This window comes from Antechinus flavipes, chromosome 2, assembly GCF_016432865.1.
Source record: "Antechinus flavipes isolate AdamAnt ecotype Samford, QLD, Australia chromosome 2, AdamAnt_v2, whole genome shotgun sequence".
Lineage (NCBI taxonomy): Eukaryota > Metazoa > Chordata > Mammalia > Dasyuromorphia > Dasyuridae > Antechinus > Antechinus flavipes.
Window position 1 is genome coordinate 626771783 of NC_067399.1, and position 26360 is coordinate 626798142.

Sequence of the window (26360 nt, forward strand, 5' to 3'; positions counted from 1 at the left end):
ACCTGCCAAAAAAAAAACCAGGAACTATATGAACATAATTACAAACTACTTTTCACACAAATAAAGTCAGATCTAAATAGTTGGAAAAATGTCAATTGCTCAATATAACAAAAAAAAAAAATCCTACTAATTTAGATTAGTCTATTTATTTAATACCATACCAATCAAACTGCCAAAACATTATTTTATTGAGTTAGAAAAGATAATAACAAAGTTCATAACAAAGGGGGGGAAAAAGAAAAGTTCAAGAAAGCTAAGAAACAGAGTGATGGAGAAATGGAATGGATTAGATATACAAGGCACAATAATCAATGATCATAGTAATCTACTTACTGTTTGATAAGCCCAAAGACTCCAGCTTCTAGGTTAAGAACTTACTATTTGATAAAAATTGCTGGGAACACTGGAAAAGAGTATGTCAGAAACTTGCCATAGACCAACATTTCATATCCCATACTAAAATAAAGTTGAAATAGGTATATGATTTAGGCAAAAACAGTAATATTGTTAAAGATATTATGAAAATTAGGAGAGAGAAGAATAGCTTACCTATCAGATCTTAGGAGAAGGGAGGAATTTATGAGCAAAGAAGAACTAGAGAATATTATGATATGCAAAATGGATAATTTTGATTGCATTAAATTAAAAAGAGTTTGCATAAACAAAATCAATGCAGCCATGATTAGAAGGGAAGCAGAAATCTGGGAAACATTTTTTATAGCCAGTGTTTCTGATAAAGGTCTCATTTCTAAAATATATTGAGAATGAGTCAAATTTATAAGAATACAAGACATTCCTCAATTGATAAATGATTAAAGAATATGAACAGACAATTTTCAAATCAAGAAATTAAAACAAATTATACTCATGTGAAAAATGCTCTAAATCAATATTGATTAGAGAAATGCAAATTAAAACAACTCTGATATACCACCTCACTTCTACCAGATTAGTTAAAATGACAGGAAAAGATGATGACAAATGATGGAGGGGATGTGGGAAATCTGGGAGAAAAATGCATTGTTGGTGGAATTGTGAACTGACCCAACCATTCTAGAGAAGAATTTAGAACTATAACCAAAAGCCTATACCCTTTGATCCAGCAGTCTCACTACTGGGTCTGTATCCCAAAGAGATAATAAAAGAGGGAAAAGGATCCACCTGTGCAAAAAAATGTAGCAGCCCCTTTTTTGGTGGCAAAGAATTGGAAAAAAATGAGTGAATGTCCATCAATTGGGGAATGGCTGAATAACTTATGATATATGAAAGTGATGGAATATTATTGTTCCATAAGAAATTATTTTACAAAAGCCTGGCAAGATGAATTGATGCTGAGTAAAACAAGCTGAACCAGAAAAACATTATATATAGCCACAACAAGATTGTGTGGTGATTAATTATGACAGATTTGGTTTTTCTTAGCAAACCAATGATCTAAGGAAATTCCAATAAACTTTCGATAGGAAATGTCATCTGCATCGAAACAGAAAACTACAGAGACTTAATGCAGATTGGAGTACAGTATTTTCACCTTTTTTCCTTCTATTTCTTTTTCTCATTGATTTTCCTTTTTGTTATGATTTTTCTCTATGTGCATGTATAGCCTAAAATATTTTTTAATTTTAAAAATAAAATAAAAAAGAATGTTGGGGAAAAAAGAAAAGGAAATTAAAGAACCAACAGGAGTCACATTTTATGCTAGTGTCAAAGATGTTGTGAAGTTGTGAACTTCAAAGTTGTAGGTTTGAAAAGTAAAGTTTGATTTAATCTATCAAAAAGCATTTCTTAAGTACCTACTTTGTGCTTAATTAAATATCTACAATGTGCTAAGTTCTGAGGATAAAAAACACAAGATATGGAACAATCCCTGTTTTCAAGAAGTTTATAGATTATTGGAAGCAATAAAGAGGAAGAGAGAAGAGAACAAGCATTGATGTAATGGATTTGAGAGGACTCACACCTCTGATGTGAGAGTTTACTGAACCTTTTCAGGGCTGTTCATCCACTTGTGGGGTCCATCTTTCACCTGACTGTCCCCTGTGGCTCAAAGAAGATATAGCATAGGCAATGACCATATCCCAATATACTGTGTCAACCCAAATTGAAAGTAACAAAAAGGCTTCAAATGCATTGGTAAGTTGGGGGGGATGTTTTCTCCAAGCATGTGAAGACTCTCCCTGGTGAAATGAGTGAATAAGAACAATTTGTTCCAAGAACCATGAAGGTAGCTAAAATAGGTACTGAGGAGCACTTAGAGTATGGTCAAGCATCAAAGATACCAAAGTCACCTACTGAATCTCACATCATTGCCAATTATCCTGATTTCTGTCTTACCAAAGGGACTTTGATGATTGTGGAAGAGAGAGTGAGGCTGATGGATTTTTGCAACTGTCTAACTTAAATCAAATTCACTCATGAGTCAAGACATCATTCCATGATGTCATTGGTCCTCTTGGAGAATTACAGCACCTACTATGTGCCCCAAGAGCTTTGCAAATCGTATCTCTTTTGATCTTCACAACAACTCTTTGCAATTACAACAGAAGTAGCTAAGACAAACAGTCCACCACACACAGCTACACACAAACTCACATGTATGTATGCCTCTGGGTATGTGTACACAAAAACAAACTCTACCAGGAGTCCTCAAACTATGGCCTGCCGGCCAGATGCAGCAACTGAGGACGTTTATCCCCCTCACCCAGGGCTATGAAGTTTCTTTATTTAAAGGTCCACAAAACAAAGGTTTTGTTTTTACTATAGTCCGGCCCTCCAACAGTCTGAGGGATAGTGAATTGGCCCTCTATTTTAAAAGTTTGAGGACCCCTGTACCAAGAGAGCCACAAATAATTTCCCAAGTAGAGATCTTTCACCCAGGTTGAAATAGAAAACATCACCTTCACTCTCTCTCTCCCTAGACTAATTTCCTATGGAGCTAAATATCCAGAAACAGCAGAGGTCAGGGATGTTCAAGCTGAGGGAGGGGCAAGGAGGAAGGGAGAATAATATCTATGTGGATAATCTTCATAAAAATAAAACATAAGCTGAATACATAGTATCTGCACCAAGTAATCTGTCAGAGGAAATAATTCATCCTCTTCTAATCCTGGAGGGATGGAGAGAGAGACCATCTTGTCTTCATTAGCAAATACTTAGAAAGGTGACTTGCAAAGTTTGTCCTCAAATTTCTAAAGGTAGTGTATTTTGTTCTTGATTTTTTAGATCTCTCTTCTCTACCTTTTCTCTGCCTAGCGACCCAGTGTTTTGTTCGTGGGAAACCATGTGAAATTCAATCACATTGAGTGTAAATGATTGCTAACAGATTAATGCACTTATCCCAAGAGAATCAAAGCCTTTATCTAGGAAAAGTCTGAAGGGTGGAATTTCAGGCATCAGCTGCAAGATAGAAAGGGTGTGTGTGTGTGTGTGTGTGTGTGTGTGTGTGTGTGTGTGTGTGTTGTGTTTAAAGAACCTTCCCCCAACTCCTGGAATCACACTAATATGACTGTGACCCAACATTGTAAATTCTGGGCTTACACAGACCTGATTCAATTATGGTGGTGCTCCCCGAAAAATCATTTCTGTGTAGCCTGATTTGCCTTTGCTCTATTTCCTCTGGAGAACTCCAGAATCTGTTAACTAAGCTACAAAGTTACTCAACCAGTTAACAAGCATTTAGTAAGCTCATTGTATGTGCCTGGCACTGTGCATAGGTAACAAGGTCCTATGCAAGTGCTCAAGGTAACAATGTATATTGGAGATGACAGCCTTTGTTTCTCTCCACAGGAAATGCAAAACACAGTAAAGGACTTGCAACAATCCATGAACAGTTAATACAGTTCTCTTAACATATTGAGACAACTCATGAAATTATAAGATTTAGAAGGGAATTTAGAAAATATGCACTCTAAGGCTCTCCTTTTACAGAGGAGGAAATTTGGACCTAGGGAGGGTGTTTTCAAGGTCACTGAGTAGCAAAGAGAAGATTTTAATATTGATTGTAAATCCCATGATCCTTCCTCCATATCATGCTGATTAATGGTGATGATTACAATAATAGCTAACATTTATATTGTGCTTTAAATTTACAAAGCAATTAGCATACACTGGCCTCATTTGATCCTCACAAAAACTCTGTGAGACTGGTAGATGGAATTATTATCTTCATTTTACAGATAAGGAAATGGAAACGGATAACAATGAAGTGACTTGTCCAGGATCACACAATCTGACTCTGCCAAAGAGGTCTCATATCTGAAGCAGAGTCTTTGGATAATGGAAGATGAGTTTTCTGAAACTTTCCCTTCCGTGGAAAAAAAAAAAAAGAACATGATTATTTAAAGGCATTTGCTGTCACCAGCACCTCCCCAGCTGCCATCACCCTGCTCCTAGGAAGCAGCTGAAAAGCTGTGTCCAAATCACTCAGAGATAATGAGAGCCACCCTCTCTGGCCATCACAAGATTTCTCCTTCTGATCTGGGGTTTGTTTATCCTGCAATTCTTCCCAGAGAACTCTGTTCCCTAATCTTACGTCTAGATTCATCATCCCAAATGAGGTTGCTATCTCTATTCCCTGTTTCAAAAGGAAATTATTGTTCATTTATAATTCTGTAATTACTTTTCAGAAGCAGATGCAGGATCTTTTATGAGGAAATAGAATTGACATCCTTTCTCTGCTTTGTGTCAGCTACATTAACCTAAAAGATTCAGGTTTCTCACTTGTGTAGGGGGCCTTTTATTGGCACCTTGTTTAGCAGGCAGTAAATGTACTAATAATCATAATTATGATAATAGTAGTGATGTTAACAATGATTGTGTGAGTAATCAATCCCAAAGCCCTTTTCATTCACAGACATTGGCTATATCTGTGACTTGTCTCCTCTCCTTCCCTCAGAAAAACAAATGCCTTGAAATACTTTTAGAGCGCTGGTTAGTTCAAAAGAGATTTGGGGAAAATTCTTCTTTCTAGATAAACCAAGAGTGAGCATCTACATCAAGCCTTCCTAGTCCCCAAACATGTCTGACTAGCCAAGAAAGGACAGCTTGATCTTGACTATAGAAGATAGTTTGCTATTTTCCTTCCAATGCCTTTCATCTCTCTAAATTAAAAACTGATGAATTATCTGAGATCTATGAGGTTTTTTAAAACCTTTTTGATAACTGTATTTCACTATAAGTAATTTTCTTTGTAATCCTATACATTTTTATACATTTTATTTTTTATAAAATAAACAAAAAAAAGTTAGTTTTTATACATTTAAAATCATGATTCCAAAAAGGACTTTATAAGTGGAATTACCGAAGGGATCTGCAATACAGTAAACATTTATAACAGTTTAGAATGTACAAAAAATGACAAGGCAGTAGGTAGGGTTGGAAAAACGTCCATATTTGAGTCATCTAAGGCCTTGTTTATGGACAGAAAATTTAGGCATTCATTTCCTCCTCATTTTGTTCATTCAATAACTTCATTGAGTTTTCAAGTGCTTAGTGATACTATGTGCCTAAGCTAGGTGCTGAGCATCTTCTGAGTGACTGCCTAAATGGAATGATTTATTAGAACTGCCCAGAAAAGACACTCCTCCTCTAGACTCCAGATCCTTAAACTGAGGTTCCAGACCCCATATGGGGGCTGGTAACTAACTGAATGTGGGGATTGCAAAATTATGATTTATTTCATTAATGTTTTATTTGTATACCTATATTCCTGGGGTCACATAAAATTTATCAAATTTAATGAGATAACAAGTAGGGAAAATGTAAGAAACCTTGCTCTAGACTACCCCAGAAATCTCTTTATTCTTAGAAGATCATATTAATAAATCCAAATCTTAGAAATAAGTTCTACCCCTTTAAATCCCACTCTTTGTTGAGATTACTCCTTCCAGAGTCTCCATTTAAAGCGTCATTTCTCACCAGGCTGGACTATTCTAAACTTTTCCATCACTGCCCTGCCAGATACCCTGTTCCTCCCAACTTCCTTCTCAGCTTCCTTTTATGCAATCTTTCCATTAGAATGTAAGTTCCTTGAGGTTAAGGGCTATCTTTCCTTTTCCTATTCCCATCACTTAAAATAATGTCTGTCACACAGTGAGCATTTAATAATTGCTTGTTGATTGACTTAATCATAGTTCTGGTCTTTGTGGTTAGAGCTTGGAGGAATCTTGATATGGAAAACAAATGATAATTATTCTCTGGGAAATCAAAGGAAAGAATCACTATAAATTTAGAGTAATTGAGGGAGACTTACTCAAGGAGAGAGAAATGACACTTGGTCCTAAAGGATCATTAGAAATTGAACTCCTTCCCCAAAAACCTTTTAAATGAAAGCTGGATGGCCCTTCCTTAGGGATGCTATAAAAGGGATTCACATAGGTAGGTTTACCAGCTTTAATTCAGTGCTTGCTCTGTGCCACACACAATGCTAAGTCCTGGGATAGACAGACAGACAGACAGACAGATAGATAGATGTAGATATAGGTATAGGTATATTGTTATTGTTTATCCTTCCTTTTCAAGGAGGACAAATGACATTACAGGATGATGTCTTGATTTGTGTGTGAATTAGATTTAAAAGAGACAGAACTGCAAAAGTCATCAACCTCGTTCTCTCTTTCAGAGTCATCAAAGGTCAGTGGTAAGTTGAAATAACTGGCAAAGACCTGGTTCACAATGTATGACCTTTATGTTTTTGATGGTTAACCAAGCTCTAAATGCTCCACAAAACCTGCTTCACCTGACTTCATGGTTAATGAAACAAATTGTCCTCCAACTATTCCTCCAGGGGAAGTATTCCCATGCTTGAAGTAGACATCCTCCTAAATCACCAGAGAGTTTGGTACACCTCAGCCTGGTTTAACCCATCTACTGAGAGGTTTAATGGGGTATGGACACTAATCATACCTATCTCCTTAGAGGCTCAGGTGAAAGTTGAATGCCAAGTAGAAACCAAAGGTAGATGAAAAGTGCTTGGCAAGCCCTCCCACCAGAGGCACTAGATCTCCTTGAACATCCCTGTGAGACAAGTATGACCAAAAAGAAAAGTAGTCCTGTCTTTAAGAAGCTTATATTCTAAAAAAAAAAAAAAAATAGAGCTGGAATAAAGGCAGAGAAAGAGAAAGTACCCACAAAGGTACATGAGGGTAAAGTCTAGAGAGTTAGAAAGACAGCTTGTAATTTTGAGGGGAAGGGAATGAAGGATAATCCTCATGTTGTGCCATAGTTTTCTTTTATTGTCCTGACTCAGTTTCCCTAATTGTTCTGATTCAGTTTCCCTAATTGGTCCTGCCTCAGTTTTCCTAATTGTTCTGCCTCAATCCCCTTAGTTGCAAACCCCCCTCTGGTTCATGAAGACTGATATAACTCAGGGCTATTTGCTTTAAGGTTATAAATTGTCCATGTGTAAACTCAGAAAGGGGGAATCTAGACTTTATGTCTATAGTCAGATGCTTTCTTAACTCCTACTTTGTTAGAATTTATGGTCCTACCCCCTAACCTGTCAGAACTGGATTATGGTTCCTACCTGAAGATTCCCACTCACCAGAGTTTGGACTCCACCCCCCTGCTTTTGTTTAGCAACTGTGTATAAATATGTCATTGAGAACTTGCATTGGCTGCTGGATGTTGGCTGGATGCTGGCTGGATGTTGGATTCTTGGAGACAATAGTCTTATTCAGCCCTAAGACCAAACCATGGATGCATTTGGTCCCAGTAAATCTTTCCCATTTAATAAATTATTAAAAAAAAAAAACCTCTCTAATCTCTATCTTGCCTCAGTTTCTCCAGCATTACACTCATGGGCCCATTCCAGGCATAGGAAAAAATTCACCAGTGTGAGAAGGGGGATGGCATGGGCAAGGATGTTACAGTATAAAATATCTATTAAGTATAATAAGAAAATCTTTTAAAAAGAAACAGAGCTGGGAAGTAAAAGAAAGATGGATGACCTAGGACAGTCCCCAAAATGGAGGCACTTCATTTTAAAAGGACAATATTTAGGCTAGAGGAATACGATGCTAATATTTTATCATTCTCTGAGGCAGAGGAATAGAATATTTGGAATCAGGTAAATCTCAGTTTGAATCCTTTCTAACAGGCACTAACTCCTTGACCCTGAACAAGTTGCTTAAATCTGAGCCTCAGATTGTCCATCTATAAAATGGGGCTAATTACATTTTCAGTACCTAATTCACAGGGTAGTTGTGGGACACCAATAAGATCGTGTATACTATATAGGACTCTGAAAGCTCTAATATGATGCATAAATGCTCATTATTATTATCTGAATGGGAGAAAGATTTGGGGGCACTTCTATCTTGAAAGCATCCCACCAAAAATGACTACCTACTCTGCTTTTCTGCAAAAGCAGCCTAGTTTATTCCCACACAAGAGTATTTATCAAATGCCTAATTGGGTATAGCTCTGGTGGGTGCCCTACGAAGTGAACATTAATTACACTTTTCAGATGAGCTCCTCCCTCCCCTCCCCAACTCATACTACAAGCTGGGAAGATGGTGAGGGAAATTACTCACAGATTCAGCCAAGGAGATTGAGGAACATCCTTCTTAATGAAGCATTAGTTTCACTTAACATTCCATAATTTTTTTTCACAAATGCAAATTAAAAATATATTTGGAATTTTTATGAGCAAGTGTTCCACAATTATGAGGATGAGGAGAGATGAGAAAACCAAGGGTCTAAATATGAGGAAAAGCAGCTCCTTTTTTGTCTGGCAGTGGATAACAAAGTGGTGCTGAAAGGGAGGTGGCCAGAAACCTGCAAAGTGATAAAGAAGGAACATTTTCCCCATTACTATCCTAAGCTCTTGCTAAATTGCAGCATTTTCTCATTTAAATAAAATGCATCTTAATACAATTAGAATTAATGAGTCTTTTTTTTTCCTCCAATGTTTATGCTCCCAAGCTAGCTACTAATTTGTCTCCTTGCTTTCCTTAGAAGGAGTATGTGTGAGAGAATATTGTCCCTGCGGCCAACCAGAGGACCTGCCAGCAAGCAAAGGTCCTTTGTCTCCTCTCTCCCCTACCTTCTTTTCAGTTTCTTTCAAATAGCCAGTGGCAGAAATATTTCACTTTTGTTATCATTTTTACATTTTTTTTTTTAAGAAAACTGAGAACAGTCCATCTAGGAGCAATGTACAAAAGGACTGGTGTCTAAGCTCTACCAATTAATTTAAATTGGCCAATTTCTTCGAGAGAAGAGAAAAGACAGTCAAACCCTAAAACTAAAATGAGGGCGGGAATGGTCTGAAGCATAATTGCTCTAGCACAGGAATTCATAAATTAATGTTTTAATATTTCATTAGTTTTATTTCAATATAATTGATTTCCTTTGTGGTCCTCTATATTTTAATTAATGCACTTAAAAATATCATTTGGAGAAAAGTTCAGTAGACTTCACTAGACTGTCAAGGCGGATTTGGGGGGACTGGGGATTGTGGATGTCTGTGTTCATTCTCAAAGGGGACCATGACATCAGGGAGGTGAAGGTCATGACATACAAGTGAATTGGATTTAAGTGAGGGAGGGCTGTGTAGAGTCACCAGCCTCATTTTATCCTCCATCTGAGGCCAGTGGTGAGAAATGGATCAGAAGGACTAACGATGGCCCTGAATGCAGTGGAAGAACATGGCCTTTTTAAGCTAAGGTCTTTAACTGGTCTCAGTCTGACTGAGGCAATGGTCATTCAATGATTAAGGCTGGGTAAAAAATGAGGCAAAGATTGAGCTCTTTTCCTAGAGGAAAAATATAGTTATAAATATGGCTACATACAGATGTATCAATATTGATATTTAGATAAATATGGATATATCAATCCCAGAGAGAAAAGATCCTCAGGGTTTCTGGTCAAAACAGAAACCATTTGTATTTACATTAACTCTGAACTAATCAGAGCCCAAACAATGACTAAGTGGGACTTGGCTGGAACTTAATTTTGGTTGATCAATGAGATATAGAATGGGGAAAAGCACACGGGAAGAAGGGGAGGACCACAAAAAAAGTTAAGAACCCTAGCATTTGTTAGTTCAATTCAATTATTAAAAACCTATTCTGTACAAGGTAGTGTAATGTAGTAGATGGAGGAAACTAAATGGCTGCGTGTATAGAATGTTGGCCTACAATTAGAAAGACTCACAAGTTCAAATATGGCCTCCAACATTTATTTGCTAGGTGGCCCAGGACAAGCCATTTAACTGGTTTCTTCATCTGTAAAATGAGCTAGAAGAGAAAATGACAAACCACTTCAGTATCTCTGCCAAGAAAACCCCAAATGGAGTCACAGATGTCAGACTCAACTGAAAATAACTGAATAGGAATACAATAGATAAAACTGGCTTCAGAGTCAGAAAGAATTGTATTTAAGTCCCACTTCTTGATATATACTGTGTAAAAGGAGCAAGACACTTCTCTCAGTTATCCAAATAATATTTTAATATTCTAGGTTCAAAGAAAGTGCTGATTTCGGAGGAGAGTAAACATACACACAGAGGAGTTTTTTGCTTGAATGGGCCACAGCAATCATTATTTGTCATATTCAAAATGAAAACATCTTACTATGATTGTGAAAATAGTTTTGACCTCACAGTCTCCCTAAAAACATCTTAGAGACTCTCAGGAATCCCTGAACCACATTTTAAGAACCACAGATCAGCATGGCAGTTCCTGTGGAAAAAACATCTGAAGATTTTAATGAAAGTTATGCTTAATACCAGTCAACAGTAGAGCACTGCAGTTTTTTAGTTTAAAAAAAAAAAAAAAAGCACTATTATCTCAGCATGCTTTTAGATACATGGTGAACAGGAAGGTAAAAGTCCTCTTGGTCAGACCATGTCTAGAGGACTGTGCTAGGCTCTAGATGGCACTTTTTAGAATGAACATTGACAAGCTTTAGAATATCTAAAAGAAAGTACTTATAACAATTGTTTTCATCTATTTAGAGGACTGAAAACTGTCATGTTGAAAGGGCCATTGTGGACATCTAGATGGCCCAATGGATAGAGCACTGGACCTGGAGTAAGGAAGAACTGAATTCAAAAACAGCCTCAATACTTTCTAGCTGTATGACTGGACAAGTCACTTAATCCTTAATTCTTCAGTTCCCTTATCTGCAAAATGAGCTGGACAAGGAAATGGCAAACTCCTCCAGAATCTTTGTCAAGAAAACCCCAAATGGGGCCAGAAAGAGTCAAATATGACTAAAAATGATTCAAAGACACTAAAACATGTTAAAAGAAGGATGATACTGTTTTGGGTAGGCTAAAGAAAGCAGAACTAGGAAGAATAAGCTGAAGTTATTGACCAAAACTAGAGAAGACTGTTTGGAAAGGTGGTAGTCGCAAGTACAGGCTAGATAATCATTTGCTGGAGAAGGAGTAGGGAACATCCTTATCATGATATGGCATGGGCTAGAAAGCCCCTAAGATCTCTTTAAATTCTGTCTTTATGTAACATATCTTGCAAGGATGCTAGGTCATACCTTATATCTGTCTAAAACAGAGTTCTAGCTCTTTAGGAGTTTATAACTCATGTTTCATACTTCATTGGTTAACTGCTCTTTCTCTCATCATCCCAGATGTAGAGGGTAAGTAGGAAGAGTTAACATATTCCTTGCTTCCCACTTTTATACTCCTATTGGGTGAGTTATTCAATCTCTAACTTCAGTTCCCTCAATTGTAAAATGGGGAAAATTTTGCAGATCTCATAGAGTTGTTTGTGAGGAACAAATGGCATATTATTTGGAAAGCTCTTAGCTCAATGCCTAGAATACAGGAGGTGCCATATATGTCTTCATTCCAGCCCCCTCCAATTGCCAACTTCAGATTTTTACCTCTAGTACCATCTCCAGATATACAACATGAATAGGAAGAATTAGTAAATTCTTTACTCCCCACTTTTCAGACTGCTAATAGGCAAGCCACTGTATCCTCTGCTTTCTTCAGTTTCCTCAACTTTAAAATGGACATAATAATGTAAAAATGGACAGGGTTGTTGGAAGGATCAGATGAGATAATTTACCATGTGCCTGGCACATAATAGGCGCTATATAAATACTTTCTCTCTCTCCACCCCTTTCCATTTGTCACCTTCAGATCTCTCTGCTCCACTTCTCAACAATGAGAATTTCTTTAAAGTTTATTCCATCCACCCTGGTGATATCCATGTTGCCATCATTTATAGACTTCCTGATTCCCTGTATTCCTCCATGATATATTCAGTGCCTGGTTCACAGTCTTCTTTTCTACTCCAATCTCTTCCCATTCCCAACTGTCGTATCCCAGTTATTTAACCTTCTCAATCCCCATGAATTCTGTCTCCAGCCTACCAGGTACTCATATCTTCAACATCCCTTTACCCTTCCCACTCCCACTTCCATCTCCATCTGAATTTTCTTTCCATCTGGAAATCCTAATTATGACTCTTTTATTGATATTAATTTGGTGGCTCTAGTAGAAAAACATCATAAAAGTTCCAAAGTGTGGACAGAATAAATCAGAAAACCCCACAAGTAAGGACACTGTTATTTTCTTGTGAATCTCATCAAATGTCCTTATAAAGCAGAAAAACAATTCAAAATTTTCTTCTAGATATGTTCCTTTTTTTCTAGAATTCTAGAATCTCCACTGGAGATTCCAAAACAGCACAAGTTGAGAAATGTGGCATGTCTGAGCCCAATTCAGGCATATAATCCTTAGATTTCTGGTATATTTTCTCCCTTTTTTCATTCTTTTATAAATCAGAAAATTAATTGCCCATAAAATAGTCTCTTGCTCCAAGAAAACTGAATAAGTTTAATGTTTAATTTATATATGGAAATGTAGATGTCAACAGTGTGACAAATTGTCATATAAATATTTTCGCAGTTAACATTTTAGGTATCTGTCTTCCCCTCAGAGCAACTGTCACCCAAACTATCTGATGGATACTATTGCATTATAAGGAGGGTGGAGCTCAAAAGACATTTTTCTATTTTTATCTATTAGTGACAAATCAGGCTCTGTGACCAAGTCATTTGTAGTAAAAAAAAAAAAAAAAAAAAAAAAAAAGACAATAAACAAAAAGGCCCAGCACAGATACACTCCTTTCATATCCTTTCCTCTAGTTTATGAATGTAAAGGATGATTTTAGATGACCTCAAATATCAGTACAGGGGCATATGCATCTGTCAAAACCAAATCTTCCCCACTTCCCATTGGAAATTAGAAAATATAACAAAAGATGGGAACATTACATTTGGGAGGTTACACAAGGAATACACAAGGATACCCTGCTGATCAAACTGTGACATGATCCAAATGTTCTTGTTTTCAATTTGTAATTCTATAAGAAAAATGACTAAGCTAGTTATACTTTTTGACCCAGGGACTGCATTAGTAGGCATATACTTTCTCCCTCCATGGAAGCCAATAACAGAAAGAAAGATCCAATGTATACCAAAATATCCATAACTACACTTTTTTGTAACTAGAAACAAAGTAGATGACTATCGATTGGGAAATGTCTTATAAGGAGAAAAAAAAATGAGAAATCTATGGCATATGAAACAATGGAATAGTACTGTGTAATAAAAAATAGTGAGAGAAATATATATTTGGAAATGAAGGTGACATAAAGCAAAAGATAATAAAAACTTTAAAGAGAAGTGATAAATATGAAAAATTCAGAGAAACACTGATAAATTTGAATGAACTGATGGTGAATGAAATGACCATAAACAAGGAAACAATGTACATAATAATTATCATAAAGGAAATTCAAAGATGTCTAAAAGGAAGCTGAACACTAAATAATAAGAAAAACAACAATCTCGAAATATATCTCCTCCTTCCACTGAAGAAAGTTAGATTACTAAGACAAAATATTTTAGGCATTGTCAAATACTGTCACTGTCATATTGTTTTGCTTAATTGGCTTTCTTTGTCATGGTGAAGAGTTTAATCATTAAGAGGGGGTGAAATTACCATCATCTAAAACCAAAAGATATTCATAAAATGTATCTGTAAATATAAATATAATTACACTGAAAATGGCCAAGATTGATTACCAGACAGGAATGATGATCTATTATGTATATATGCTTTTCAGTTTACAAAGCACTTTTACCTCCATTATTATATCTATTATTATCAATCAGACAATAAAAACATATATTAAGTGCCTGGTATTACCCAATTTGTTCCTCAAACAACCCTTAGAAGAAGACAGTCCCATTTTATAGATGAAGAAACTGAGGTTCAGATTAATAAAGCGGCATACTGCTATAGAAAGAACATTCAACTTGAGAGGACGTCTGAGTTAAAATTCTATCTCCAATCATAATACCTGCATGGCCTTGGAGAAGTTATATTGCTTCACAAATATCGGTTTTCATGTCTATCATAAAAAGATGATAATATATATAGTACTTGTTTCTCAGAATTGTCATGAGACACAAAGGAAATAATGTGCATTAAGTACTTTGTAAAACTTAAATAGCTTTATTCTTGACACCTCTTATTATTATTACTTGCTCTAGGAGTCCTAGATAATGAGTGGGAAAGTCAGAAGTAATAATAGTAATAACAATAATAATGTACTAATACTGATCCTTGTTCCCAATAACAAAGATAATCCTTTCAAAAATGTAAATCACAAAAATCCATTCCTCTCGTCATATGCACATTTTGTCCATTTCTTGCAAAAATCTTTCATAGGGGTTCCACATAACATGCTGCTGGCCTTCTACTTCATGTCTTGACATTATTATTGCTTGGTTTATCATAGCACCAAAGTAAAGTAAAAGTTGTCCATTTCTTACCACTTGCTTTCACTATATCTCACCTTCTTTTCTGATTATGCAATAATCTTGATGCCATTTAAAAACTATTAATATTTAAAATGGCACAAACTTTTGGAATAGTCTGCCCAGCTCTTTGATAATATATTTATGTTGTTTCATGCTTATAATCAGAGCCATAACTAAGAGTGCTCCTAAGAAATACTTTCAAGGACAGGCATCAAACACTACCATGATAAATCTGATTTGAAAAAACTATTAAAGATGAATGGAAAGGTACTGGAAGATGAGATCAATATCTAGTGAATTGAAAATGTGATTTCATATCACACAATTAAATGAAAAAATATCAAAAAGAATCCATAAAGGAAAAGTATATCAAAAACTTGAGAGTACATTAATCATCAATTAAATGCAAAAAATTAAAAGATTAAGGTAAGGATTTTTAAACTTCTTTGTGTTGTTGACCCTTTCATAAGGTTGATGCAGCCTATGGATTCCTACTCAGGATAATGCTTTAAATACATAAAATAAAAAATTTAAGATTAAAACAAAAACTAATTATACTGAAATAGTTATCAAAAAATTGAAAATCAGGTTCATGAATCCCTGGGTTTAAGTGAAATAAGAACTCAAAGCAATACAAAGAAGACCAATAATTTAATATCAATCATTTTTCTTTACTACAAAAGCTTAAGAAGTAAGAAAAAAAAAAGTCTGAGGAAAGAAAAACTAGGAAATGGAATTTTTAGTCATTTCTCTAATTTCAGCAAACTCAACTCAACAAAAATGCCAGTTGAATCAAATGCAAAATAGGAAACTTGTATACCAATTGTGTTGAGTGAATTCACCCACTCCATTTAAAGTAAGTAACAAAATGTTATACCCCAATACCCTTGTCAGATGAGATTACTACCATCAAACAAATGAATTAGAGGTATAAATTGAAAAGTAATGGGAGAAAGTTTCACAGACTTTTGAAGGGATTTTTTGTGTCAAATTTCCTTACTATATCATCCTAGTAAGCATTTCTTTCTTGGAGACAGCTAGGTGATATGGTTGATAAAGTACCAAGCTAGGAGTTAAGAAGACCTGGATTCAAATCTAGTCTCAGACATTTAGTGGCTATATGACTATGGGCAAGTCATTTAACCTCTGTTTACTCCCCTTTCTCATAGTAAAATGGGAATAACAACTGCATCTACATCCCAAGGTTTTGGAAGGGGAAAGATCAATTAAAATATTAACTGCAAAGTGCTTAAACAGTACCTAGTACATAATCAGCACTATAAAAAATGTTAGGTCTTATTATTCCAGCAACCAGGTGGTACAATGGATAGATTGTTAGATCTGCAATTAGGAAGACCAGAGTTCAAATCCAGCCTTGGACATTTATTAACAGTGTAAACCTGGGTAAATTACTTAACCCTGTTTGTCTCAGTCTCCTTAACTATAAAATAAACTGGAGAAAGAAATGGCAAACTAGTGTCTTTGTCAAGAAAACCCAAAATGGGATCAAGAAGAGTCTGGCACAATTGAAATGACTGAACAACACAACATTATTATTGTTAAGTCTGGCTGACTAATTTACTGGTAACTATAGGAAGAAGCATGTTGGTGGGGGGTGGGCTTCAGGAACTTTGGAAAAAGTTCCCACACACCCCAGCACCCTGGAGTTTCCTAGAACTCTAAGGGGAAAAGCAGCAGCCTTGTCCCTGGGGGCCCAGTCTACCAATGTGAATACAGCTTTCACTACACATTAATATAATAAATGATAGAATAGTTAACATTAAGAGAAATGACAAAGAGCTTTGCTTTTAAAAATTGGAAAGTCATAGGCACAGATAAAATCCATAATTACTGGTTCAGAAACTCCACATTAATTAACAGTAAATCTTCCTTTCAGATACAAGCCTAAATGATCTTTTTTTATTAAAAAAATATAACAAATCTTCTACCAAAAGATGATAATTCCTGTGAATTCTTTCAAATATAGGTAAATTACATGTTCATTCATTCTATAAAAATCACTGCAGCTTTATTATTTAAAAAAAAAAAAAAACATATAAACATTTAAAAGGAAACATACTCCTAAAGAGCAAAAAGGAGATTCCAAGGGATGGCAGTGATCCAAAGAACAACTTAGTATCAATTCAATGATTATTGAACAAGCCACCCAAAAGTGCAGTATATGTGTGTGTGTGTGTGTGTGTGTGTGTGTGTGTGTGGATGTGTGTATAAATATACACATATATATGAATATGTATATATGTATGTATATTTATATATATATATATATATATAGATATAGATATATACTTATACATCATTGATTCTTATATAAGGTTTTTTAGTTCTACATTCATGGCTTATATTTATATATTCTATAAATATATGAAATAGACCCAAGTATAGAGAGTTTGATGTTTATGTGGAAAATTGTTCTCAGTTTGAAAGATGTCACCAATATACCACCATCTAGTTTTTATTCACATAAAAATGTGATACCTTCAAGAAAGATGATTTAAGCCTTTTATGATTTTGCTGGCTTTGAACTCACTGCCAACTTTCCTAAGTAGTAAAGAGTTTGGCTTTCAAGTTAAATAGGAAGTCATACCATACCATCTTAATCACAATGTACTTGGATGACATTAAATTATTTTCTCAACTCAACTCACCACAAAAACAAACCCAAAACAAAAACAAAAACAAAAAAGCCACCTCATTAACTACATCCTCTATCTCATGGAATCTTTCTCTAGTGATAATAAAAGTAATTTGGACTTGACAAATATAAAATTCTTAACATACACCAAAGAAAGATGGGCATAAAGCCTTCATGCTTGAAAGTCAAATAGAATCAATTAATAAAGATGATACTTTAAAATACGTTGTTCTCTCCCAAGCAAGACACTAAGCATAAAGCAATTAAGGAGAAAACTGTGTTATTATGTATTGAGACTTACTGGTATCCTAAAATAAACACCTGTGTAACACCATTCTTAACATAAACATTTTGAGCTATTAAATGGACCACAACAGATTTGGAAAAGAAATAATCAATATCTGTACAATACTAACAAAACACAGGATCTATCCTTCCAAGTAAATTATACAATGATTAATATTTTCTTGTCAAAAAGAGAGGAAAAACAAGATTAATGCTAATTAATAGAGTATATGACAAATGGGTCAAAAACTGACAGAAACACTTTTAGAAAAAATAGATTTCACTTTACTGAGCAACAGTAATGGCTGATAATAGGTACCTTGGATTTATCTCATGTAACGAAAAGACATTTGTTTTTGGATGGGACCTATGAAAAGGTTAAGATCCAAGAATGGAATCAAAAGACTCTCTATTGGCAACCTCCATCATCTTGACCAATAATATGCTAAACAAATGGCAGAGTCAAACAGATTTGCTCATAGAAACAATAGTTTGTGGTGGTTTTTCATGGCCGGTTGATTGCTAAGACAAATTACAAGTTGTTTCATAGGATCAGAGATCTGGAACTGAAAGGGACGTCAGGGACTACCTAGTTTAATTCCATTTTATAGAAGAACAAACTGAAGCAGAGGGAAATTGAGTGACTTGCCTAAAGTGACAAAAGTAGTATTGACATATTGGTATCAGAGATGAAATTTAAACCATCTGATTCTGGGGTCAGTCCTTTTTCAAAGATTATCCAAGAAAATTATCTTTAAAAAGAAAAGAAATAAAAAAAAACTTGAGGCTACAATATGAATTAAGGTATTCCTCAAGGCCAGTTTTCTATCCACTATTCCACAATACTTCCCTCTTCCAAATAACAATAATCCTTACATATGAATACCTAAATATATCTTTTCTTAACTGTAGCTTGTTTGGGGGCAGGGATGAAAGGGGGGGAAAAGAACAAAATAAATAAGTTGCCCAGCAGAGAAACAAAGAACAACTTACAAGGAAGTAAAGAAAAATGGATATTCACAAATATAATTTCTTCTATTAATATATTCACTTTCTTGATCTGGTAATATATTATTATATATTTTGAATCCTCATTGATGCTCTACTGGGCACATGACAATGTTCTCTTTTGTTTGGCTTAATTTTGTTTCATATTTCTTTTCTGTTTATCTTTTTTCTTATTGTTTTTCAAATTTTTTTTAAATCAAATAACAATAATTTTAATAATAATAGCCACCAAAGATAAAACCCTGTAAGGTTTATAAGCACCAATTATGTCTTTTAAGTGGTACCCAGCTCTTCTGACTAATAATCTACAATTCTCTACCATAATTCTCCTACAAGAGGAAGAAGAAAAATCACCATAATTCATCTTTGGACACAATCTTAGAACAATATGGTGACTGGCCCAATGGTTTATCATAGTGTTCTTCCCAATCTCTTTCCTCTTAGCTCCCACAGATAATAATTGTCTATTGACTTCAGGAGGATCAGAAAAGTTAAACTCTCACTCCCTTCCCAAACACCTTTTCCCCCATATTTGGCTCTCAATCAGTCCTCAGCAAAAGCTCTGGCTTCCAAACAGGTCAGTGGCAGCCAGCCTGGAATAGAATCATGTAAACAAAGCTCTTTGTAGTGGAAAGAGTTCTGTATCTTAGTACTTTCTACTTATACAGCCCTGGGCAAGTCATATAATTTCCTCAAGCCTCAGGTTGTCTGAAGTTTTTTTCTCTAACTTCTCTTCCATAGCCTGTGACTTTAACCCTCTCTAAAACCAGCTTTCTTACTTTTAATCCTGACTCCAGGATAAAAGCCAAACAGAAGATTTACTACTAAGGAGCCCCAGGAATTTGTTGAGTTGGGAAATGACATAGTCAGACTTGCACTTTAGGAAGATCCATTTGATTGTTGAAAGGAAGATGGACTAGAATGAGGAGAGACTGGATTCAGGGAGCCCAGTTGGAAGGCAATTGCATTAGTTCAGACAGACATAAGATAATGAAGTCCTCTTATAAACTAGATCATGTAAATGAGGAAAAAGAGTTGTTAAATTTTGGCCCTTACCTTCACTAATCAAACTGGTATAACCTAAATAATCCCAGATCACAATCATTTTACAAAAATGTTACTAATTCACTCCAACCAACCCTATACCAGTGTAGCCAATCACTCAACAATTGGATGGTTGCTTTCCAGTAATAAAATCCCAAAACAATTCTCTTGCTTTCTAACAGGGGTGTAGGAAGGGAATGGCAGTACTGCCCAGGAAGCAAGATTTGCTATATTTGTCTCAATTCAATTGAATTCAAACATTACTTCCTCCTATTCTTTGCTGATTCCAGTGTTCAGCTCAACTCTAATACATTAGTTTCTTCTTATTGTCAACAAGCATTTATTAAGTGCCTATGTGCCAGGAATTGGTGCTACAAAGAAATGCAAAAAGACAGTCCCTGTTCTCAAGGAGCTTATAGTCTAATGAATGAAAAAACATAAAAACTATGTACAAACAAGAAATATAGGAGATAAATTGGAGATAATAACATAGGGAAGGTGCTGGCATTAAAAATCAAGAATGACTTTTCATAGAGATATAATTGTAGCCAGGACTTGAAGGAATCCAGGAGCAAAATGAGAGAGGGAGAGTTTCCAGTGTGGAAGACAGTGCAAAACCTGCAGTCAGGAAAACAAGTCTTGTTTGAGGAACAGCAAAGACACTAGTGAGACTGGACCTATGGGGAGCAACATAGAGGGGAGGAGTAAGATTTAAGAAGACTGGAAAGCTAGAAAGTGGCCAAGTTATTAAAAGCTTTAAAAGTCAAACAGGAATTTATTATTTATTATTTGTTATTATATAAAAAACATATATAATAAAAATTATTTATTATATATCATTACAGGGTGCCACAGGAATTTATTGAATAAGGAGATGACATTGTCATTTTAGAAAAATCAGTTTGATAGTTCAATAGAGAATGCACTGGAGTGGGAGAGAAGGATCCAGATAACTCTTATCAGCAAAGATAATTGCATTAGTTCAGAATATTATCAGGTGATGAGGACTCTCTTATAGACCCAGATTCTTATGTAGATTTATTTATATTGACTCTCTTCTTTGCCATAGGTTGATTTCTTTGCCTGAAATGTATGTGCTCGCTTCTCACCTGTGCCTCTTGGAACACCAAGATTTCTTCAAAGCTGAGGTCAAACTAACTGCTAGATAAGACCTTTCCTGATGACTCCATCACCACTATTCACCCAGCTGCTAGTGCCATACTCATTTCTTCTACTAAAATCATCTTGTGTTTGCTTCATATATATTTTGTGTTTATTAATATGTCATTTTTTCTGATATTATGCTCCTTAAGGATATGAACATTTTCCTTTTTGTCTTTACATCCTTGGCTCTTAGAAGAGTGACTGGCACAATGCTAAATAAAAAAACTGGTTGGTTAATTGATCAAATCTCCCTTTAGAGTCCAAATCTGATTGACCAGGAACATAGCTCCTATTTATAAAGTTGTTCCTACAGAATTCACTGCTTCTTATAGTGTAATGTATATGAATGTGTACATGTTTATAAACATGTGTATATACACATATATGTGTAATGTTATAAATATAACATATATAATATATCATGTTTTTTAAAGAATCAGTTAACATATTTAGACAGAGCATTACTATACAGGCTAACTTTTTGCAGACATGAATAATTTTTCACCTGTACAATTATAATAACCATCTAACTGATCTCTTTGCATGCAATCTCTTCTCCCCCAGAATTTCTTCCATACCCTACTATCAAAGTAATATTCTTAATGCACAGCTCTAATATTATTCCCCTGCTCAAAACCCTTCACAGGCTCCCCATTGCCTAACAAAGTACAAACTTGCTAGCTCAGAATTCAAGACCCTTCACAATCTAATTGCAAGCCCCCTTCCCAATTTTGTTTCACATTCAACCCATTTTCCAATCAGACTAACTGATCAGTAAGTCAATGATCATTTGTTTAGGGAACAGTTTTCCCCCCCAGTTTTATTTCTGGAAAGCAACCATCCAATTGTTGAGGGATTGGTTATACTGTACAGAATAATTTTGTTGGAGTGAATTAATAACATTTTTGTTAAATGATGGTGATCTGGGATTATTTAGGATACAGCCACCAGTTTGATTGGGGACCAGAGTCTAATAGCAACTTTTCCTTAGGTGTGCCATGCACTGTGCTGAGCACTGAGAAAACAAAGAAAGGTAAAAAGAGGAGTTCTGCTCATAATCTAACTGGAGCAACAACTTGAAAATAACTATGTTCGGGATAAATTGGAGATAATAGAGAGAAAGAACCAGCATTAGTAGGGACCAGGTAAGGGGACTTTAGCTGAAATGTGAGGGGATTCAGTGAAGCCAGGAGGCAAAAATAAAAAGCAAAAGTTTTCCAAACATGGACAAAAGACAATGAACACATAAGAAGTCAAGATTTGGAATGTCTAATTCAAGTTGCTGCAGAAAGGACAGTATCATTGGCCCACACGAGACATGAGGGGAAGTACATGGTATAAGAAGACTAGGCAGGTAGAAGGGGCTAGGTTATGATGGATTTTGAGTGTCAGAGAATTTTCTAAATAATCCTAAAGATAATAAAGTCACTGAACTTTACATTTGTCCTTTCTACCATTTTCCTCCCATCCCTTCTGTGTTTCTGATCACATCATCCTCTCAGCCAAGAATGTTCTCTATGCTCTTTTCTTCTGCCCATTGAAACCCTCTCTTTCTTTTAAGATCCTCTCAGGCACTCCCTCCTCTATGAAAACTGCTCTGATCTCCCTCATCAGAAATTCTCTCTCCCTCTTCTCATCTCTTACAGCCCTTAATCTGTACCTCTTCAAAGTCCTGATCAGTTCTTAATTTGTACTACCTTCTTTGAATACAAACTTATCTCTATAATCAATTTGTAACTTCCTTGACTTCAAGGAACAAGATCATATACCTTGTTTAGGCTCAACAGGACCTTGTTTAATAATTGCTGATTGAATTTAATTCAACTATCACGTGTTTATTGACCGTGGAGGCAACAATAAGGAAATGGACCATCTCTTTTTTATAGTCTAAACTTCATGACATCCTTGTGAAGGAAGCTGTCTTGGTGTCCCATTTTACAAATGAGGCAATCAAGCCCATGAGAATACTTTTCCCAAGGTCACATAGCTCTGAAGAGGCAATAATTCAAGCCCAAATTTTGAACCTAGAGCTCCAGATTCTAAATCCACAGTTCTGGCCACCATTCCATGCTGCCTCATATTAAATCATCAAAGAAATGTAAGATGAATGCAATATTGTCCTAAGTAGTCAGATCCCAGGCTGCTCTGATACAATTGAACTTTGACTCCCAAAACCTTTCATGTGGGACTTTCATTCATGTTGTCCCTATCTCATCCCTTTCCTAAATGCAATGCTGGCATTATGCAGATAAGGAAAATGAGTTGTTGTTCAGTTGTTTCAGTCATACCCCATTGGGGATTTTCTTAGCAAAGACACTGGAATGGTTTGGCATTTTCTTCTCCAGCTTATTTTACTGATGAGGAGACTGAGGCAAACAGGATTAAGTGGCTTGCCCAGTGTCACACAGCTAGGAAGTATCTGCTATTAGAGTTGAACTCAGGGCTTCCTGAACCCAAGCTCAGTACTCTATCCAATGCTCATAACAGGAAATGAGGCTCAAGATCATTTTCCTAGTTAGTCACAAAGTCATAACTAAAATAATAAATCTACTGTCTTAGGGCTTCTACCTTCCACCAGACCATTTTGTCCTTTATAAGCAAGAGTTAAAATTCTAAAGAGTTAAAAATTCTTGTTCTTAAGGGACACCAGAGGTCCCATTTGAGGAATAGTAAATGGTGAATTGTCTACCAGGAACAGAAAGAAGTGAGTTTTTTAAAGGATGAAATACAGAATTGACAGTAAGACTACAGTGCATCCCAGAAACAAGTGAGGTTCAAATAAGTGACCAACCTCAGAGAAAGGAATTCTCATTTACTCCCACAGCCTATTTCTTATATGACTCAGTTCTCCAGCTCTGGACAAGATCAGGCCCCATCCTCAAACCCTGAAACTCTATTTTACCTTCAGTCTTTATCTGTTAAATAAGGTGAATGAACTAGAGGACCTCTGAGGTCCCATATAGATCTAAATTTTGGGAACTGATTCAATCCACTCCCGGACAACTGTAAGTTTTCCTAAATGACTTCACCTAGAGTCCAGAACAAGGGTCACAGTCTCTGTCACTCTGAGGCAGTAGATAGCATACTCAGAAAGTTTCCTTACTAAATATAGGACCATCTTAGACTCTCAATACAAAATTATCAAGTAGATAAAGGCTTAGGAAAAATAGGGGTTCAAAAACAGGGATGGTGCTTTGTTTCTCAGCCTATATTTTTCTTTTTGTTCGTCTAAGGAGAACAAAGCCCAGGAGATATTATGTCCTAGACATAACAATTTACTCCAAAGGGAGGAACTTTTAAAGAATTCCCAGCAGCTCTCTCTAGTAAATACTACATAGAGACAGCACAGGAGGAGGGGAAGTGTATAGGAATTGGAATAAGAAGAACTGGATTCAAATTCAATTTCTTCTACTTACTTCCTGTGAGACTTTTTGGACAAGTCAATTTGACCCTGCGTGGCCAAAATTTCCTGATCAATGACTTTTAAGATCTTTTCTGTGATCCCAGAATCCCTCTGTTCTCTTTACCACCCATTCCCTTAGTTTTCCTCCTCTGTCAAGGAAACCCGTTACCTCGCCTGAAATTCCGCATCACACCCCCCTCGGCTTCCTCCCAGGCCGCCCTCGCCTCCCTCTCGTGCCAGCGGCGCAGCTGCTCCTCCCTCATCTTGTAGAAAAGGATGTGTTTCTGCTCATCATTCAACTCTGCCAGGAGTTCCGGGTCAATGTACATTTCCCTCAGGATCTGCTGCAGCATGGTGTCCACTGGGTAGGGTGGACCAGGTTCCAGTCCAGGACAATCAAACCCTAGGACCGGAGGACACTCAGATCAGCTTCCAAGAGCCCTGTCCTCCACTTGTTTCTCAGTGTCCTCTTGACTTCCATGATCCTCCTTTAAGAGACATCTTTCCTTTCCTTTAGCCTTCACAGAGCCGTTCCACTCATTTTGTCACAGATATCAGATGGAAGAGAGCAAGGGAGATGAGAGAGAAGGGGCTGCTCTGGCTGAGGAGGTTGCTTCATACCACCAAATCAGCCCCCATGCTTTTCACCCCCAGTTGCTCCATGACCCAGCAGAAAAGCCCCTGGAAGGATGGATGAAGCAGCTGGACCCTCTCTCAGCTTCTGCAGGGCTCCAGCCCCAGGCTAGGAGCCTCGAGGAGCAGCCAGCAGAGTGTCAAGTGATCTACTAACTGAAAGTAACAACGACACCAGCAATATCTATGTCACTCCACCTGCCTCTGGGAATTGATCTCTCTTCTGCAGATAAGAGAGTAGACAGGTTTGCCTGCTATTTCTTAAGCTACAGGGCCAGTTTTCAGAGGGAGCCTGTGGAACGGAGCTCCAGGGAAGGTGGAGCCCATTCCTGTCTTCTCCATCACTGCTCAAGTTTCCTCAGGGGCACTCAGTGATGGAGCTGATAATTTGGTAGTAGAAAATGTTGTGGGTTTTTTTTTTATTCTAGCTTTTAAAATAGTATTGAATTAATATTAGCTAGACAAGAGTCAGCTCTCAAAAGCTCATGTAAACTGTCTGTCAGCCTTATTACTGTTAATTCAATTTCCATCTCTGACTCAAAAAAGGTATGAGATTTCTGTTTAAATAAATGGTGAATTCTTGCTATTTAATGGAAATTCCCTGATATCAATGAAACACTGTTTCTGATTGGGGGAGAGGGGAAGTAATTAGATCAGATAAAGTACCAAAAAATGTAAAAGCTACAAAATAAATATACTGACAATCTGTTTAAAATTCTCATGGCAATGTAGGAAGAAGGAAAGAAAGAAATTGAGTCCCTGCTTTAGGTATACTAGAGCCACCACCCATATGACAAGATGACCTGTTTATTTGTAGCTGGACAAACGTTCCAGTGGGATGTCAATGTATAAAGTCTTAAAACTGGTGAAGATCCATTGATATGGGAACACTAACTGATTCCCAAAGATCTTTTCAACTCTGTTGGTAAATAATCATTTATTAAGCAATTTCTATGTGCTAGACACTATCCTAAAAGACATTAAAAAAAAAAAAAAAGTACCTGCCCTCACAAAATTTACATTCTAATGGAGGAGTCAACATATAAATAACATATATGTGTATGTATATATATATATATATATATATATATATATATATATATATATATATATACAAGATATATACAGAGTAGGCAAAAAGCAGTCTGAGAGGGGAACGAACCAGCAGCTGAGAGGACTGAAAACAAATCCTTGTAGAAGGTGTTATCCAGTCTTTTTTTTTTTCAGTAATGTACAATTCTGAAATGCCATTTAGGGTTTTCTTGGTAGAGATACTGGGAATCCTTCGCCAATTCATTTTACAGATGAGGAAACTGAGGCAAATAGGTTAAATGACTTGCCCAAGGTCACACAGCTAGTATCTGAAGC

The 26360-nt window shown here is 36.2% G+C and overlaps 1 protein-coding gene across 1 annotated transcript in view; it reads right to left on the reverse strand.

Annotated features, from left to right (window-relative positions):
* The window catches only part of SH2D4B (SH2 domain containing 4B), a 212050-nt gene extending 187338 nt beyond the window's left edge, over positions 1-24712 (reverse strand). The window contains exons 1-2 of the mRNA XM_051981966.1: positions 24553-24712; positions 19516-19539 (exon numbers count right to left, since the gene is read on the reverse strand). Of these exons, the coding sequence (XP_051837926.1) occupies positions 19516-19539; positions 24553-24712 (184 nt within the window). The remainder of the gene's footprint in view (positions 1-19515; positions 19540-24552) is intronic.
* Between the last annotated feature and the right edge of the window lie 1648 nt (positions 24713-26360).